Source organism: Rhinopithecus roxellana, chromosome 14 (assembly GCF_007565055.1).
Source record: "Rhinopithecus roxellana isolate Shanxi Qingling chromosome 14, ASM756505v1, whole genome shotgun sequence".
NCBI lineage: Eukaryota > Metazoa > Chordata > Mammalia > Primates > Cercopithecidae > Rhinopithecus > Rhinopithecus roxellana.
The window spans coordinates 69,365,641-69,382,844 of record NC_044562.1 but is presented as its reverse complement, the minus strand read 5'-3'; the positions used below and the strand labels follow the sequence as shown (position 1 = coordinate 69,382,844).

The window sequence follows — 17,204 nt, the reverse complement described above, 5'->3', positions numbered from 1 at the left end:
GGCAGGAGACAAAGTGGATAAAAGATATTAGATGAAGAAAGGCTAGAAACTTATCATAAAACTCCAAAGTTGAAATTATACCTATGTAGCAACATAAACAGGGCTTGAATTTTAATCAAGTGTGAATACTTTTATTAAGTCACCAAAACAAACTAGCAAAAAGGAAGCTACAGGATAAATACCTGCTTTCTTTCCAACCACCGGCACTGTTACTGGGGCAGCGATGGGGGTTGGTTCAGGTTCCACAGGAGGTGGTTTGATTGTTTTCACTTCTGTAGAGAGATGTCCATTGCATTAATGTATCAATTTGTCACTTCCTAAAAGCTTATTTGGTGGCTTATTTGCCTCTTCTGATATAATTTTGAAATCTTTGAATAACTAGTTTTTAAGAGAGTAGTATGTTAAGCATATTGAGACATCAGAAATCATTTGATATATACTGACTTTCACCTACTATCTTTTATTAAGTACATGTTATGTGTGTGAATCAAGAAGGAATATGCTGTTGACATTGAGGATAAGCTTGCTCACCTGCTTCAGGCTTTGGTTTCGGTTCAGGTCCAGGGAGAGGTATTGGTGGCTTGATTTCAGGCACTGAAATAATTCAGAGTAGAGGGCAGATTATTACAGGATTTTTGAAGTTTTTCACAAAGTCAAAACCAAAATTAAGCCCACATATCTTGGAAGACATTAGAATTTATATACATATAATTATCAAATCAAGTATTTGATTAGTTTTCATTTTAAACAAAATATTTGGAAAATATAGTAAGGCAATGTTCTTGGTTTTAATGTTGTTATTTATCTCATTGCCCATAAATACAATTTTTTTTTCTGGTAACTTATTTAGCAACTGGGTAATCATTAGCCAATTGCATAGGAGAGTGAGATGATAAAGAAAATTAAGCCATATGTGATGAACAGATTAAGGTCATGTGTTCAAACCTTTATGTCAGTGTAACAATATTTTAAATGATACATATTTGCATTTTTAGAGACAACTAAGAATGCCAGTAGATTTGTACCTTTTGTTGGTTCAGGAATCTTCCTTTCTCTTTTTGTAACAGTAGGTACTTCAACCTCTTCAGCAGGTTTTGGAGGTGGTGGTTCTGGTACTTTAAGATAAGATTTTTTTTTTTTAGTGTTAATATTTGAATATTTAGGGAGCAACTCATCTGAAATATCAATTTATTTTTCAAAAACTCTATTGATGGCTTTTTAAAAAACCTTATAGTTTATCAGTTAATTTCTATTTTATTTTCTTGACTCTGCTTCCATTTATTTTTGTTCCTTTTATTCCATCAACTTGTCTTCCACTCCCCATAGCTCTCTCCTTCTAAATCACTTCTATAATAGTTCCCAATAATTACACCCTTTGAGAAGAGGTTAATGATAAAAGTCAATCCATTTAAAAGCTCCCAGATTATGAAACCTTTGCCGACAACCTCCCATGAATAGCCACTTGATTATTTCAGTCATTTCTACTGGAGGAACTTAAGTTGCAAAGGAATGATAAGAATGAAGTGCAGGGAAATACATGAATGGATTTGGGAATTACTATAAAAATATTTAAACAGAAAGCAGACAATGGAAAACAAAGACTACATCACAGATGAAATATGAAGCCATGTTTACATCTAACTTCATTTATGTTTACAACATAAACCTTTTGTTAAATGTCCATACTGTTAAAAGATATTCTTACAAATTGTCACTGAGATTCCTACCTGCAGGTTTTTTAACTTTTTCTAGTTTTTTAGGTTCTACTTTAGGCTCTTCTTCTTCAGGTCTTTTTCTTAGAACTTTAAAGACAAAAAGGTTTATATGTAAACCAAGACAAACTAATGAAGATGTTAATAAGCTTGACAAATGCAAATAATGTACAAAGCAAGGAAAATGAAAAAAAGCATGCTACCTAGCACTCTGGAAAGTAAGCATTTACACTAAAAGTTTTTTCTTTTTTTTTTTGAATCAAAGGTTGTTATGTTAATTACAATAGCACTCAAAGTTACTTTGCTTCTGTCTTGATAGAGGGTATATCCTGAGACAAGTCTGTGGGAGAAACAGCTCCAACACAAAATGAATAATTTGAATAGCAACGAATTATAATAATAATTAAATGTTAATGATTTAATGAGTATGTAAATAAGTAGAAAGTTTACTTAAGCAGAGATATCCAAAGAAAGGCAGCCTAAAAATCAGTAATTCTATGTGAAGACAATGTTAGAACTTAATTCTTCATTTGACTATCTTGTTTCACATTCTTTAATATTGTATTAGTCGGAAAGAAATGTTCAGTTTTTTAAAGATGTTATTTATTAGTTGTGGTGATCCTGTGTCATGCTTTAAAACTGAATATTGAATTTAAGCTAAAGTAGTTTCATGTAAGGTATTTAATAGGTTTAGTGTACTTTACTACATAATTTGGTTATGAAAATGGCAGTCATGGTTGTTGTTAGTTTAGAATATTATCAACTTAGTTATGCCTATTAACATTTTAAATTTCAAAATACTGTGAATGCTCACAAAATTTCTGTCTTTTTTTTAAAAAAAGATCTGGAAATGACATTTTTCTTAATTTTCAGTGAAACTACAAACAAATTTTGATAAATAGTGAACCAATTCAAAGAAAACCAAAGGACAGAAACATTTTGTAAGCTTTCAAGTTCATTTTTAAAATTACTTAACGCTGACAGAATGGTTGAAAAATACTATACCGCTTTTCAGAACAACTTCTTCCTTTGGTTCAGGTTTACGTTCAGGAAGTAATTTGCGAACTTTCTTTTCACCTCCAGGCACTTAAAAGAATATGATTTCAAATTTTGAAGTGAATTTATATAAAAACGGAATTTCAACAAGAAAAATGTCTCTCCTAAAACTAATTAACTGTAGTGCATTAAGTAACAATTTTCACTGCATATAAATACCACAGAATTTAAGTTTAAATGATACATTTCAAGTTATCTCCTCTGTATAAATATCTATACAGCCTTGTGATGAAATTCAACTCCATTAACTGCAGGCAAATGTATTCATTTTAAATGCTTGTAGAGAGATGTTGCTCTGTACTGACTTTATGAATCTTTAATCAAACTATAGGGTTCTTGACAGCATCTTTGTCCCAAACTGCAACTGCAGATTGTCCAAATCTACGATGTTATCCCCCCAACCACTAAATGTATGAAAATGATACTGGCAAGTGTTAGTGCCATCATTCAGTCTTCTCCACTGAGGGAAGATGGTGGCCAAGGGTTCCGATTTGTGACTTTGATGCTGGGGAAGGGCCACATCTCACTTTCTGAACAGAAAAAGAGTATCCTTTCTTAAGATTTCCTTTTTGAAATAATACTGGATAAAATATTTAAAATTATAGAATTATAAAATCTCAAAGCTGGTGTTGGAAGCTCATTTTTTGTAAATAAGAAAATGTTCTTAAATTCATTCAAATTAAGGAATGCAAGGAATTCAAAATTAATTTCCTCTACAGTGAATACTGAGCATGGTGGGTGATGCTATTTTATAGAGTGGCCTCTTTTGCTATTACGGCCCTCACAGATTTGAATGGTGAAAGAAAGGAACACGTGGTGATTATTAAACCATTTTCCTCTCTACTAATGTCAATTAAAATCTAATTTAGAACAATATTTATTTGTATCATGTAACTATTTGCTCACTGTCAGAAATCTGAATTTTTAGATATTTCTATAAAATTTTCTATTTAGGGCTTTAAACAAGATATTTGCAACTCATTAAATTGTTTTATGTGATAAAGATAACATTGCTTAACTCTTATTTCAAAAATTTAAACCTGCAATAGGCAAATATGTATTTTATTTTGAATAATCATTTTTTTCTAATGCCAAATACTTTAAGTAAAAATTTTACAGTTAAACATTACATATTTTATCCAGGATAAATTGTGTTGGCCTTCAATACTATTTTAAAGGTACCAATCTTCTTAATAACTATTTTTATTCCTCAAACCCAGAAGGAAGCACATGCATCTAATTAATGTAAAGTGAGGAGGCATAATATAGATTTTCCTTACTGATATAATGGACATAGTGAAAATATATCTGTGCATTTTTTATATTATTATTTTATTTTAAAAATCTTACTGATGTTTGAGAACCCACCATTGTAGCTATTATTTTTAAAGTCATTATATGTGATTATGTGCTATTTTAATGTTTATGATCAATATCCATGATAACATCATTTTGTAATCTCCCTTTTATGAAATCAGGAAATGTATATTTATATGGATGACTTTTTTCCCCAAAATTTCAGAGTGACCAGAGTCTTTAATTTCTAGGTCTGAATGTGTTGATTACTTGAACAGAACACTGCTACCCACTAGAAAAATTAAGTTTATTTTTGATAGCTGTTTTCTAGACTCTTATAATTCATTTAGTTTTCTTTAGGGTCTAATTTTAGATGAGACCTTATTAGGAAAAATACTGTTTACAGAAAAATACATTTTGAAAAATTACCTACAGCAATAAGGAAATTTTTCTGAAATGTGAATTCTGTACACCTCAGAGAATGCCTTAGAGCCAGTGAGAAGAGACTGACACGCAAGTCCTAAGGAAATCCCTACAAATAACCTTAATAATATAAAAGGAAGATAAGACTTATTTTTAATGCTTATTACATTGGCTAAAATGCTTATGTCAGGGAAATGTCAAAACAGTTTACTAATAGCTCTCAGCATTTTAATCTCACATGTCTCTTGATATCAATTTTGGCTAACCAGTAAAATTTGATATTTTTAAGTTGAGGAAAATGCAAGAAGACATATGCAGATGAGACAAAGATAGACCATGTCTATGCAATGTATGAAAGGGATGGGAGACAAAGGAAGCCACACTTATGAGCCAGGACCATAAAAGCCACAGAAATATAAGAAATGAATGGGACTACTCTCTGATGGTTGAAAAAGAGAGACAGAACATTCAACGAGGCAGAAACAGCGAGGAGTCAGGAAAAGGGCTACCACATAAGTATGTATTTTTCAGCCTGTGAAATACCTTTCAGAGGTGTAAGCTCCACTTTTTCTGGAACCTCAGGTTTTTCAGGAACTTTCTTCTTTGGAACAGCTTTAAAGAATATGATTTTACTTTTGTTATTTGTATATTTAATCTGAAGCAAGTGATTAACTTTCTACTCCAAGAATCAAAACCAAGCTTTGCTTATAACCAGAAAGCATTAATAACAGCCAAGAACAGCTTCCAAAGAACATACAAGCAGCATTCGAACCATGAAAACAGACTGCAGTTTTACTCCAAAGCTCAGTAGTTAATTAAAGACCAGCAGAGAAATAAGGCAATTTTTGTTATTGGCAGGAGGAAGAAATTTTCCTTTGAGCATACGTTTTACGTTAAGGGAAATGTATTTATGTGTGTGTCCTCATGGAGTATCAATTAACAGATGGGTGGCCTTTCAAGAGGTGCCAGAGGGTCCCCCTAAAGGCCATGAGGGTTGTAGAGGGCAAGAATCACCAGCAGCAATGTCTTATGCTGGAAGACTCTGGTTTGTAGATACATGGGTCTGTATGGGGAAAGTGCATATCTAAGATTACATCTAGATAATTTTAGATTGGGGGATCATATGACATCACAAGACAACTTTTTGTTAAAATAAGAATAATATGTTTTTGCCAGTTTGTTTCAGCTTTTAAAGAAACTGATATTTTTAAAATTAAGTTACATTGTGTCAATTCATAGAAAAATCAAAATATAAGAAGGTGAAAGGGAAGTTTAATAATAGGAAGAGATGCTGGATACCAAATGTCTTCATAACCACTCTTTCCAGCTCCCCTGAGAACCACACAGAACACTTCTTTAAGTTGCAAGAAAAAAAAAAAGATAGGGGAACAGTAACAAGTCATTCATATGCTTTCCTTTCATGATATATAAGCACATATCAGCTATTGGAGATCATAACTATATTACTTGTAATATATTTAAAAGCACATGCAATTCTTTAAGAACAAAGTTTTGGCTTTTATGTAAATGTGTTACTGCAATATTGAAAATATCTTGCAAAGATTTCTTATATATTCCTTAAGCATAAGACCGCAATGATATGTATAGCAATCAGGCTTTGAAATCAGAAAACTCTTTTCTCCCCACTCCACAAAAGAAAGTTAATTGGATAACCCCTGCATTCAGATATCCCGATGATGCTATCAGTGTACTTTCTGACTTTTGCAGCAGCAGGCATGACATGACAAGCAACCCAGGAACCATGGGGCAGCAGAAGACACAACTCTATGCAATCTCACAGTACAATCATGTCTGAAAGTACACACTTCTAAGAGTCATACATTTCTTGCAAGCGTCATTTCAGATGGCTGGATAGAAGTTTGAAGCAGGCTAATAAAACTTTGGAAGTGGCATTTTTTACCTTTAAGTTGGAATATTTTCTCCCTCACATCTTCCTTAGGTGGAGCAGGTGGAGGAGCTGGGGGTCTTGGTTTGAGTTTTGGTTTCTCAATAACCTTCTTTTCAGGTTCAGGTTCTTGAAAGAGTATTTCAGAGGTGTTAGTATATGTATATGTTAGCATGGGGATATGTGGAATATTTAATAGAAATTATATATATAATTTATATATAATATACACACACATATATGTATATATATGAAGTACAAAGTTTACTTTTTAAGGTACATAATACCAGTATCCAACACAAAACACAGAACATAAAACATAAAAATATCAACCCTTTACACAGATGATGAGAAATACAGCAAAGGCACCAATAACAACAACAAACAAAGCATCCAAACAAGCCACAATTGACATGAGATAAACAGTACAAGTTACATAGAAACCTAAGAATGAGGTTCACATTTAAAACGAAGAATACTTTACATACAAATGGAAACAGACATAATACATATGTACAACAACATAAACCATATACATTTAAAGAGAAAGAATATGATAAAGAAGATTTAAGTCCACTGGATTGAATACCTTTTATTGGTATTTCTTCAGGCTGTGGTTCAGGTTCAGGCTCTTCAGGTTTAATGTACTTTTCAATTTCACGTTCTTTAAAGAATTTTGACAAAGGATATGAAGTTGTAAAGTTCTTCAAAAAGACTCTTAGAAATTTCACATTGATGCAAAGATTACAGTCACAAAATAAAAATATACAATTCATACAAATTCACGTATAGAAAAATTCACGTATAAGTTCTTATATTTGAACTGCCTATTAATTAGATTATTCAATGTATATTGATGGCAAATGCGATGAATTTTAAAATTTGATACTGTGTTATCATTTGAGGATCCAAGGCAATTATTCCATTTTGCTTCAGTAAACTGTACCTTTTGGAATTTATAATTACCAACAAGAGTAACCAAATTAAAGATTCTAACTTGAAAGAAGTGTAACTATTTCAAAAATAAAGCAGTCGAACATGCTAGACAGATCTTGTATATAATTTCAAGAAGGAATAGTGTCCTGTAAATGCTTTTGTAATTCTAACAGGAATCTTCAGGATATTAAAATATATATATATATACCTTCAACAGGGGGAGTCTCTTTTCTACCAATGGTTATAGATGCTTTTTCTTCATATATTATTTCCTCAGGAGTCTCTTCAACTTTAAAAAACATAGTGTTTTATTTTAGACTATATTTAGAACAGAATACTGCAACTACTATTCTAACATATCAACCTAGCTACATTAAGTAACACTCTATAACAGATTATTCAGATGACCCCCAAATATCAATAACTTCAATACATGAGACGGATAGACAAATACATAAGATTCATCTACAATCAAAGCAAGAGGATGAAGACAATTGTCATCTTTACAAGATTTATGGAGAAGCCATGTACCTTCAGCAGGTGGAGCTTCTGGCTCTGCAGGGATAGGCACAGACACTTCCTTTTCTGGGATGATTTTCTCGGGCACTTTGGGCACTTTAAAGATATGATTTTGTTTACTATTAAGAATTTAGAAGACATGCAAAATTGTCTAAAGAGCAGGCAAAGAATGCAGGGGCAAGAGCTTCATCTTAGAAGATTTCATGGGAAAAATGGCTTCTGAGACATGCACCATTTTGGACATCCTAATTTTATATATGAATCTTCTCAGCCTTCTTCATTTGCTTCTGTTCCTCTGTGTACCCTTCAATGAAGGTGTTTTCCCACTGGTCTAACTTTGACACTTAAAAAAATTTGCTGTACATTTTCTGAGTAATTGTTCCTGCATACTCAATTCTTATTTCCATGTGAATGACTTTAAGCTACATCTCTAGGCCTGATCTCTTTCTTAAGCTCCTGAGGCACACTCCCAACTTTTATGCTTTAAAGGTGAAAAATACATCTACCATCTTCCTCTAACATGTGTTCAGAGACCCAGTGAACCATTCTTTTGGCCATCTAGCTTTAAACCTTACAATGATCTTGGGCTCCTCAATTTCCCTAATGGTTTTGACAATGGTCAGAGGCCACTCAGTCTCCATTTCTCTCAAACCCAGTGCCCCTTTCCATTTCTACCACCACGGATCTTGTCCAACTCTTAAAGACCTTAAATAATTGCAATGGGTCTTTACTATTTAGCAGCTGAAATTGCTGTCAGTTACCTTTCTAAAGCCCAAATCCTATTAATATGTAAGCCTGCTGCAAAACCTTTGAAGCCTCCTATTGCCTATAGAAAAAAGTACAAGCCTTTTCCTGGCATTTGAAGTACTCCAAAATATGACCCCATCTTTATATCTGGTATTATCTTTCAAGACATTCCACAGCCAATCCCTACTCAAATTGTATAAGTTTACTTGAAAGTCCTTGAACATTCTAGATCCTTCTATCTCTGCGCCTTTCAGTATGCTTTTCCCTTTCCATACGATATCATGTCCTCAATTTCTTTCTTTTTTTTTTTTTTGAGACAGAAGCTCACTGTGTTGCCCAAGCTGGAGTGCAGTGGCATGATCTCGGCTCACTGCAATCTCTGCCTCCTGGGTTCAAGGGATTCTCCTGCCTCAGCCTCCCAAGTAGCTGGGATTACAGGCATATATCACCACGCCCAGCTAATTTTTGTATTTTTAGTGGAGACGGAGTTTCACCATGTTGGCCAGGCTGGTCTTGAACTCCTGACCTCAAGTAATCCACCCACCTCGGCCTCCCCAAGTGTTGGGATTACAGGCATGAGTCACCACATCTGGCCTTATTTCCTTAATTTCTACATGTAAAAGTCCATCAAAATTTAAATTCAATTATTCCACACAACTTCCCATGATGCCTCTGCCTGAAGGTAATCTTTTCTTGCCCTGTGTTTCTGCAGCCCTTTGAATTCACTTGCTATGTGTAATCACTTCCTGTGTGTATTAGAGTCCTGTTATCTTTCTATCCTCTCACCAGATTTAACTTATTTGAAGACAGGATCAGGCCTTAATTTTTCTAATATGATGTCTCGTTAATGGTCTACATTCAACAAAATATGTTGAATTGAGCTGTTTGACACATTGAATGAGAGAAGTTTCTTTTTTACTAGTTGTAACCATGTGATATATCACGCCACAACTGAATCCCATTCATTTTTTCACTCCTGCTTGTCTGTTTCAGTTTTTTCCCCTTCATTATTTCCCTTTTTTCTGTGCAATGTGGTTTTAACATAAATTCACAATCAGTATGTTTTTCTCTAAGACCTATTATTAACATGCTTAAATAGCAGTTAGATAAATCTATTTTTTCTTCATGGTAGGTACCTTTTTCTGGAAGAACTTCTGGTTTTTTGGTAACAGGCACAGGTTCTTTCCTTACTGGAACAAGTTTCTTGGGCACCTCAGGCACTTTGAAGATATTAGTTTTGTTTTAAAAAGAGTATTTAAAAACATTTTTAAATATTAAGAATAAAAAACCTGCATTTATTGGAGCAGCATTAAAATTAATGAAAGCAAAATAAGGAAATTTTTGTCCTTAGTTATGCAAGGACAATGAGGACAACTTATTGGATTACACTTTAAGATATCAGAATATTTTCTTTTTTATGATGCCAATAATGATGTGAATACCTTTAGCTGCTGGTGTTTCTGGCTTCTTAACAGTTGGGACCTTCTTCACTGGAACAACTTTCTTTGGCATCTCAGGTTCTTTAAAGATATTAGTAGCATTTAATAATACAAAGTTGCAAGATGTAAGATATACATACAAGTTTATTGAACACCATAACATATAGATAAGAGTTAACAAACGTATGATATAACACAACACACAATAAGAAAAGAGTGTAAAATTGTAGACACCACAAAAATGAAGTATTCATTTTAACATGAGTACCTTTAGGAGGTGGTGCTTCTGGTTTTTTGATGACAGGAACTTTCTTCTCTGGGATGATCTTCTTGGGCTCTTCAGGCACTTGAATAATAGGAATTTCTTTTAGAATTAGATGATTACAATGAAAAATGTAATGCTAATGAATGAATTAAAAGCCACACATATTTCTTGGTATATGTGGGACCAAATTCTGCAGGACCAAAGTTGTATGTGTAGAAATGACTTTTGTTTTTAATGTAGTCAGATTTCAGGCAATAAGGTACAAGACTGATATTTTGCCTTGAAGAAGATATATAGACACAAAAATGAAATGACTGTATTTTCCCATGCAGTGAATTCTGCTTTGTACCTGCTGGAGGTGGTGCTTTTGGTTCCTCCTCTTCTGCGACAGGAACTGGCTCTTCCTCTTCGGGAGCAATTTCCTCAGGTTCTTCATATACTTTAAAGATATTAGTTAATTTTATTTCAATGTATGGAACAATATTCTAAGATGGACAAACACTAAACACGACAAATAGTAATCTTGATTTCTTCTTTTGTTTCAATTAATACCTTCTCTTATTTTTGTTAAGATAAAATCTATCTCATTTGCACTAACTTCTTTGTCTATTGATTCGAATGCTTGCAAAGCCCTTTTAGTGTTTAATGTCATTTATAATCATTAGTTCTCCTGTCTTACTTTCTGTGTACATTGGAGAAGCTTTGTTTAATACAGCTTACTATGACTTATGTAGATACTGTGGACCAATAACCCAAAATAGATTTGAGATTGGAGCTAATTTAGAATAATGAATTAAGACAAATAATTAAAGGTTAGAAAATGACCAAGAAATAATGAGTTAGGAAGGAAGAAGAACAAAGCTTAAATTAGAAATAGTCACAAGTGGCAAGGTCATTAATGATCGGTCTCACGTGTACCTTCTGGGGGAGGAGACTCCACTCTTTCCGGAACAGGAACAGCTGGTTTCTCTTCCAAGACAGGTTTCTTTGGCACTTCTGGCACTTTAAAGATATTAATTAGTTTTTCGTATGAGTAGTTGAGAAGTATATTAAATTTATACCACATCTACTTCACATTTTGCTCAAATAACCCAGGGACAGATCCAAGAACAAATTTCACAATAAGGTCAGTGATCTGTCTTTGGATCCTCATATAGTGGGGAGGAAAATATGGCCTATTAAGAATAAACAAACCAAGTTAGTAAACTTTTCCAATGCTTGTAATAAGTAAATATGTCACTTTTAAAAGTCAGTGATGTTATTAAAAAGCATTTACACCCTAAAAATCCAGAATGACAGTTTTGTAGTTGTAGATTTAAGAGGATTGGCAAATAAAGGGTTTGATAATAGGTGACTTTTTAGACAAGAGTGAGTGCTTTTCTGCAGAATCTCATTAGTGACATGTACCTTTTGCTGGTGGGACTTCTGGCTTTTTGGGAACAGCTACTTTCTTTTCTGGAACAACTTCTTTTGGAACTTCAGGCACTTCAAAGATATTAGTATTTTAACATTAGAAACAATCACCAGTAAACATCCATCACATTTACACAGAACAAAACCCTTTTAGAAGCTGGGGGCTCCATCTGCCTCCATCAAACAGTGGAAAGCTACATATACCTTTAGCAGGTGGGGCTTCTGGCTTTTTGGGAACCACTGGAGGCACCTTCTTTTCAGGAACAACCTCCTTGGGCACCTCAGGCACTATAAAAGATATTAGTAGTTGTTTAAGCTCATGGTTTCAATGAAATGTGAAAATCATGAGGCAGAACAGTGGAATATGGCACTTTAAAGACAGTTTTTTGATAGGGAGTTAGTGGCAGTGAGGAATACCTTTCACCGGTGGTGGTTCAGGTTTTTTGGCAACGATAGCACGTGCTTTCTTTTCTGGGACAGGTTTCTTAGGTGGCACGGTCACTAAAGAATTAGAAGGTATGTTTTAGAAAGAATGAAGATTGAGAAATGATACAAAAGCTCAGAGCGCCCAGAATTATCAGGGCAGGAAGGGGAAAGAGCAGCTGACATGTCCCAGCAGCTTTCTTGCCAGGTACCTTGTGGAGGCGCAGCCGGCTCTGGCTCTTCCACAACTTCAGCAGGAGGCTCTTCTGGGGCAACTTCCTCAGGCTCCTCGAAAGCTTTAAAGACATGAGCTCATTTTAATGCCAGAATTGACTGAAATACATGCAATAGTTTGCAAAAAAAAGTTTTTACAACACTAAGGAGAGAGTTTGTATTTTAAAAAACAGTAATTTGAATAGTTTCATTATTACCTTCTGGGGGAGGACTTTCCGGTTTGGGAGGAATAGCTTCAGGCACCTTCCTTTCTGGGACAGCTGCCTTTGGCACCTCTGGGACTTTAAAGATATTAGTATTTTCATTATTAGACAAAGTAAAGACAAACAAACAATATCAAACACAGCAACATGAGGGTATCTACCTTTTGTGGGTGGCACTTCAGGCTTTTTAGGAGGAGCCACTGGCACTTTCTTTTCAGGAATAACTTCTTTGGGAGCCTCAGGCACTTGAAAGATATTAGTGAAATTATATTTAGGCATTATGAAGACCACTAGAAAAATATTTTCCAGAGCAGAAGAGTTTGATCTTTGGAAGCCTAAAATCAGTGATAAATACCTTTAACAGGTGGGACTTCAGGCTTTTTAGGAGGAGTCACTGGTACTTTCTTTTCAGGAACAACTTCTTTGGGAGCTTCTGGAACTTAGAAGATATTAGTGAAATTACATTTAGAAGTTATGAAGACCATTAGGAAAAACATTTTCAAGAGTAGAAGAGATAGATCTTCTGAAGTTTAAAGTCAATGACAAATACCTTTAACAGGTGGGACTTCAGGCTTTTTAGGAGGAGCCAAGGGCACTTTCTTTTCAGGAACAACCTCTTTGGGAGCCTCTGGCACTTAAAAGATATTAGTGAAATTACATTTAGGAGTTATGAAGACGACCAGAAAAAAATATTTTGAAGAGCAGAAGAGTTTGATCTTCTGAAGCCTAAAGCCAGTGACAAATACCTTTAACAGGTGGGACTTCAGGCTTTTTAGGAGGAGCCAAGGGCACTTTCTTTTCAGGAACAACCTCTTTGGGAGCCTCTGGCACTTAAAAGATATTAGTGAAATTACATTTAGGCATTATGAAGACCACTAGAAAAATATCTTCAAGAACAGAAGAGTTCAATCTTCTGAAGCCTAAAGCCAGTGACAAATACCTTTAACAGGTGGGACTTCAGGTTTTTTAGGAGGAGTCACTGGCACTTTCTTTTCAGCAACAACTTCTTTGGGAGCCTCTGGCTCTTAAAAGATATTAGTAAAATTACATTTAGGTGTTATGAAGACCACTGGAACAAAATATATTCAACTGCAAAAGAATTAGATCTTCTGAAGCCTAAGGTCAGTGACAAATACCTTTAACAGGTGGGACTTCAGGCTTTTTAGGAGGAACCAAGGGCACTTTCTTTTCAGGCACAACTTCTTTGGGAGCCTCTGGCACTTAAAAGATATTAGTAAAGTTACATGTAGAGCTATGGAGACTACTAAAAAAATATACAGCAGAGGAATTGGATCTTCTGAAACTTAAGGTCAAATGACAAGTACCTGTAACAGGTGGAACTTCTGGCCTTTTAGGAGGTACCAGTGTTTTCTTTTCTGGGGCAATTTCTTGTGGAACTTCAGGCACTTGAAAGATATTAGTAGTTTTTCACTTAGGTTAATGAGATAAAAGGACTGAAATATTTCTAAGATCAGAAGAGATATTTCTTCTGCAGAAAAAGGACAGGGGTGAAAAATACCTGTGGCAGGTGGGGCTTCTGGTTTTTTGGGCGGAGCTTTGGGAACTTTCTTTTCTGGGACAACTTCTTGAGCTTCAGGCACTTGAAAGATATTAGTAGTTTTAGACTTAAGTTAATGAGGAGAAATGGGCTAAAATTGTTTAAAGTAGGAGAGAAGATATCTCTTCTGCAGAATGAAGTCGGGGCTAAAGTGTACCTGGGACAGTTGTAACTTCTGGTTTTTTGGGTGGAGCCACGGGAATTTCTTTCTCTGCAGCTTCTTGAGGAACTTCTGGCACTTGAAAGATATTAGTAGTTTTATACTTAGGTTAATGAAGAGCAATGGACTAAAATTGTTTTCAGGAATGGAAGAGAGATTTCTTCTGCAGGATAAGGTTGAGCTGACATGTACCTGTAACTGGGGGGGCTTCTGGTTTTTTGATCGGTGCCTTGGGAATTTTCTTTTCTGGGACCGCTTCTTGAGCAGCTTCAGGTACTTGAAAGATATTAGTATTTTTATAGTTTATGAATGGCAAAGGCATATTTTACAATGATTGTGAAGTGTACAGACAATAAGATTTTCTTAACAGAGGAGTGGGAATAAATACCTTTTGCTCGTGGGGCTTCCGGTTTTTTGGGCACAGCCACAGATACTTTCTTTTCAAGTACAACTTCTTTAGGAGCTTCAGGAACTTTGAAGATATTAGTATCTTTTAGTTAGAAGCTATAAAGGGGGAATATCGACTCCACATTGACCCAAGCAAACACAACTTGTTAGATCAGCAGGCTCTTCTGTACACTCTTTCCGCAGGCCCCCCGGACTGACAGTGTGTAATGATACCTACCTTTAGGAGGTGGAGCTTCTGGCTTTTTGGGAGGAGGCAATGGTACTTTCTTTTCTGGGACCACTTCCTTCGGTGGCAGCACTTCAGGCACTTCAAAGATATTTGTAATGTATGTTTAGAAAAGGTGAAAACAGTGGATGCCTTTTGCATATAAGCACACACCAAGATATTTTGGATAGCAGTTGGCATTTGTTTTATTTAGAATTATATCATCTTTAAGTAGTAGGATTTTTAACATATAATCTCCTAGTTAAAATAACAGTCATTTTTCTCCTATAGTTTGTATAGCTTTCGCATACCTTCTGGGGGAGGACTTTCCGGTTTGGGAGGAATAGCTTCAGGCACTTTCTTTTCTGGGACAGCTGCCTTTGGCACCTCTGGGACTTTAAAGATATTAGTATTTTCATTGTTAGACAAAGTAAAGACAAACAAACAATATCAAACACAGCAACATGAGAGTATCTACCTTTTGTGGGTGGTACTTCAGGCTTTTTAGGAGGAGCCATTAGCACTTTCTTTTCAGGAACAACTTCTTTGGGAGCCTCAGGCACTTGAAAGATATTAGTGAAATTATATTTAGGCATTATGAAGACCACTAGAAAAATATTTTCCAGAGCAGAATAGATCTTCGGAAGCCTAAAGTCAGTGACAAATACCTTTAACAGGTGGGACTTCAGGCTTTTTAGGAGGAGCCACTGGCACTTTCTTTTCAGGAACTACCTCTTTGGGAGCCTTGGGCACTTAAAAGATATTAGCAAAATTACATTTAGAAGTTACGAAGACCACTAGAAAAAATATCTTCAAGAGCAAAAGAATGAGATCTGAAGCCTAAGGTCAGTGGCAACTACCTTTAACAGGTGGGACTTCAGGCTCTTCAAGAGGAGCCAAGGGCACTTTCTCTTCGGGGATAACCTCTTTGGAAGCTTCTGGCACTTAAAAGATATTAGTGAAATTACATTTAGGTGTTATGAAGACCACTAGAACAAAATATTTTCAAGAGCAGAAGAATTAGGTCTTCTGAAGCCTAAGGTCAGTGACAAATACCTTTAACAGGTGGGACTTCAGGCTTTTTAGGAGGCACCACCAACACTTTCTTTTCCGGGATAATCTCTTTGGGAGCTTCGTGCACTTGAAAGATATTAGTATTTTTACACTCAGAAAATACAGAGACGACTAGATAGATACACAGACATTTTCAAGAACAAAAGAGCTCTTCTTTTTCCCCTGAGCCTGAGATCAGTGGTAACAAGTTCCCATAATAGGTGATGTTTCAGGTTTTAGAGGAGGAACTTCTGGTACTTTGTTTTTGGTAGCCATTTCTTTGTGAGATTCAGGCAGTTTGAAGATATTAATACATTTACACTTGAGTCACAAGAGTCAACACAGACATGATTCACATGTACACATCAAAATAATCTTCAAGGCTGGAAAGGTGGTCCTTTCTATCGCCCCACCCACTATCCCACCATAAGGGACAGTTAAGAATGTACCTTTGACAGGTACAACTTCAGCCCTTTGGGGAGGATGCACTTTCTTTTCCGTGACAACTTCTTTGAGAGCCTCCGGCACTTTGAAGATATGAATAATTTTACATTTAGAAGTTATAAGAATCAACACAATCAAGAAACACATTTATGCAAGAAAAGACATTTTCCCACCCCTCTAAGCTTCCAGCAAGATATACCTTCATCAGGAAGGACTTCGGGCTTTCTGAGAGGAACCACAAGCGTTTTCTTTTCAGGGACAATTTCTTGGAGAGCTTCAGGCACTTTAAGAAATTAGTAGTTTTATGTTTAGTGTTATGCAGATCACTAGGAATAGCAAAAATATTCTCAAAACTAGAAGAGCTAGTTCTTGACCCTGAGAGCATGGTGACTTGTACCTTTAACTGATGGGGGTTCTCTTTTTTTGGAAGGAACTCTCTTTGCAGGAGTAATTTCTTGAGGAACTTCGGGCACTTGAAAGATATTAGTAGTTCACATTTAAGAGTTAAAATTATTAATGGAAAACAGTAACCACAATAAGTTAGCAACTATAACCACATTTTCTTCTCTTCCCTCCATCCTCCCTTTGCTCAACCAATAGGCTAAGTCTTTTAAGGGGTTAGTGGATCCTTGAGAAGAGGTACTCCCTCTCCTCCAGAACCTCACAGAGTTCTCGTGACACTCTACACTCTCATTATAAAGGATTTGTTGAATGAATACTTTCAGCAGGAGGGTTTTCTGTTTTGGCAGAAACAGCCACAAATATTTTCTTTTTAGAGGAGAGTTCTTGTGGAACCTCAGACAC

At 35.4% G+C, this 17,204-nt stretch overlaps 1 protein-coding gene across 1 annotated transcript in view; it reads right to left on the bottom strand.

Annotated features, from left to right (window-relative positions):
* Nucleotides 1–17,204, bottom strand: part of LOC104677536 (titin) — a 273,229-nt gene that overhangs the window by 114,354 nt on the left and 141,671 nt on the right. Inside the window, 35 exon segments of the mRNA XM_030916357.1 lie at nt 183–272; nt 532–594; nt 1,026–1,115; nt 1,728–1,802; nt 2,718–2,798; nt 5,031–5,099; nt 6,409–6,522; nt 10,303–10,380; nt 10,649–10,738; nt 11,218–11,301; nt 11,707–11,784; nt 11,917–12,000; nt 12,130–12,213; nt 12,348–12,431; nt 12,567–12,650; nt 12,734–12,817; nt 12,928–13,011; nt 13,123–13,206; nt 13,319–13,402; nt 13,513–13,596; nt 13,709–13,792; nt 13,898–13,978; nt 14,092–14,172; nt 14,288–14,368; nt 14,483–14,566; nt 14,679–14,762; nt 14,916–15,005; nt 15,215–15,298; nt 15,382–15,465; nt 15,572–15,655; nt 15,764–15,847; nt 15,960–16,043; nt 16,406–16,483; nt 16,600–16,683; nt 16,798–16,872. Of these exon segments, the coding sequence (XP_030772217.1) occupies nt 183–272; nt 532–594; nt 1,026–1,115; nt 1,728–1,802; nt 2,718–2,798; nt 5,031–5,099; nt 6,409–6,522; nt 10,303–10,380; nt 10,649–10,738; nt 11,218–11,301; nt 11,707–11,784; nt 11,917–12,000; nt 12,130–12,213; nt 12,348–12,431; nt 12,567–12,650; nt 12,734–12,817; nt 12,928–13,011; nt 13,123–13,206; nt 13,319–13,402; nt 13,513–13,596; nt 13,709–13,792; nt 13,898–13,978; nt 14,092–14,172; nt 14,288–14,368; nt 14,483–14,566; nt 14,679–14,762; nt 14,916–15,005; nt 15,215–15,298; nt 15,382–15,465; nt 15,572–15,655; nt 15,764–15,847; nt 15,960–16,043; nt 16,406–16,483; nt 16,600–16,683; nt 16,798–16,872 (2,910 nt within the window).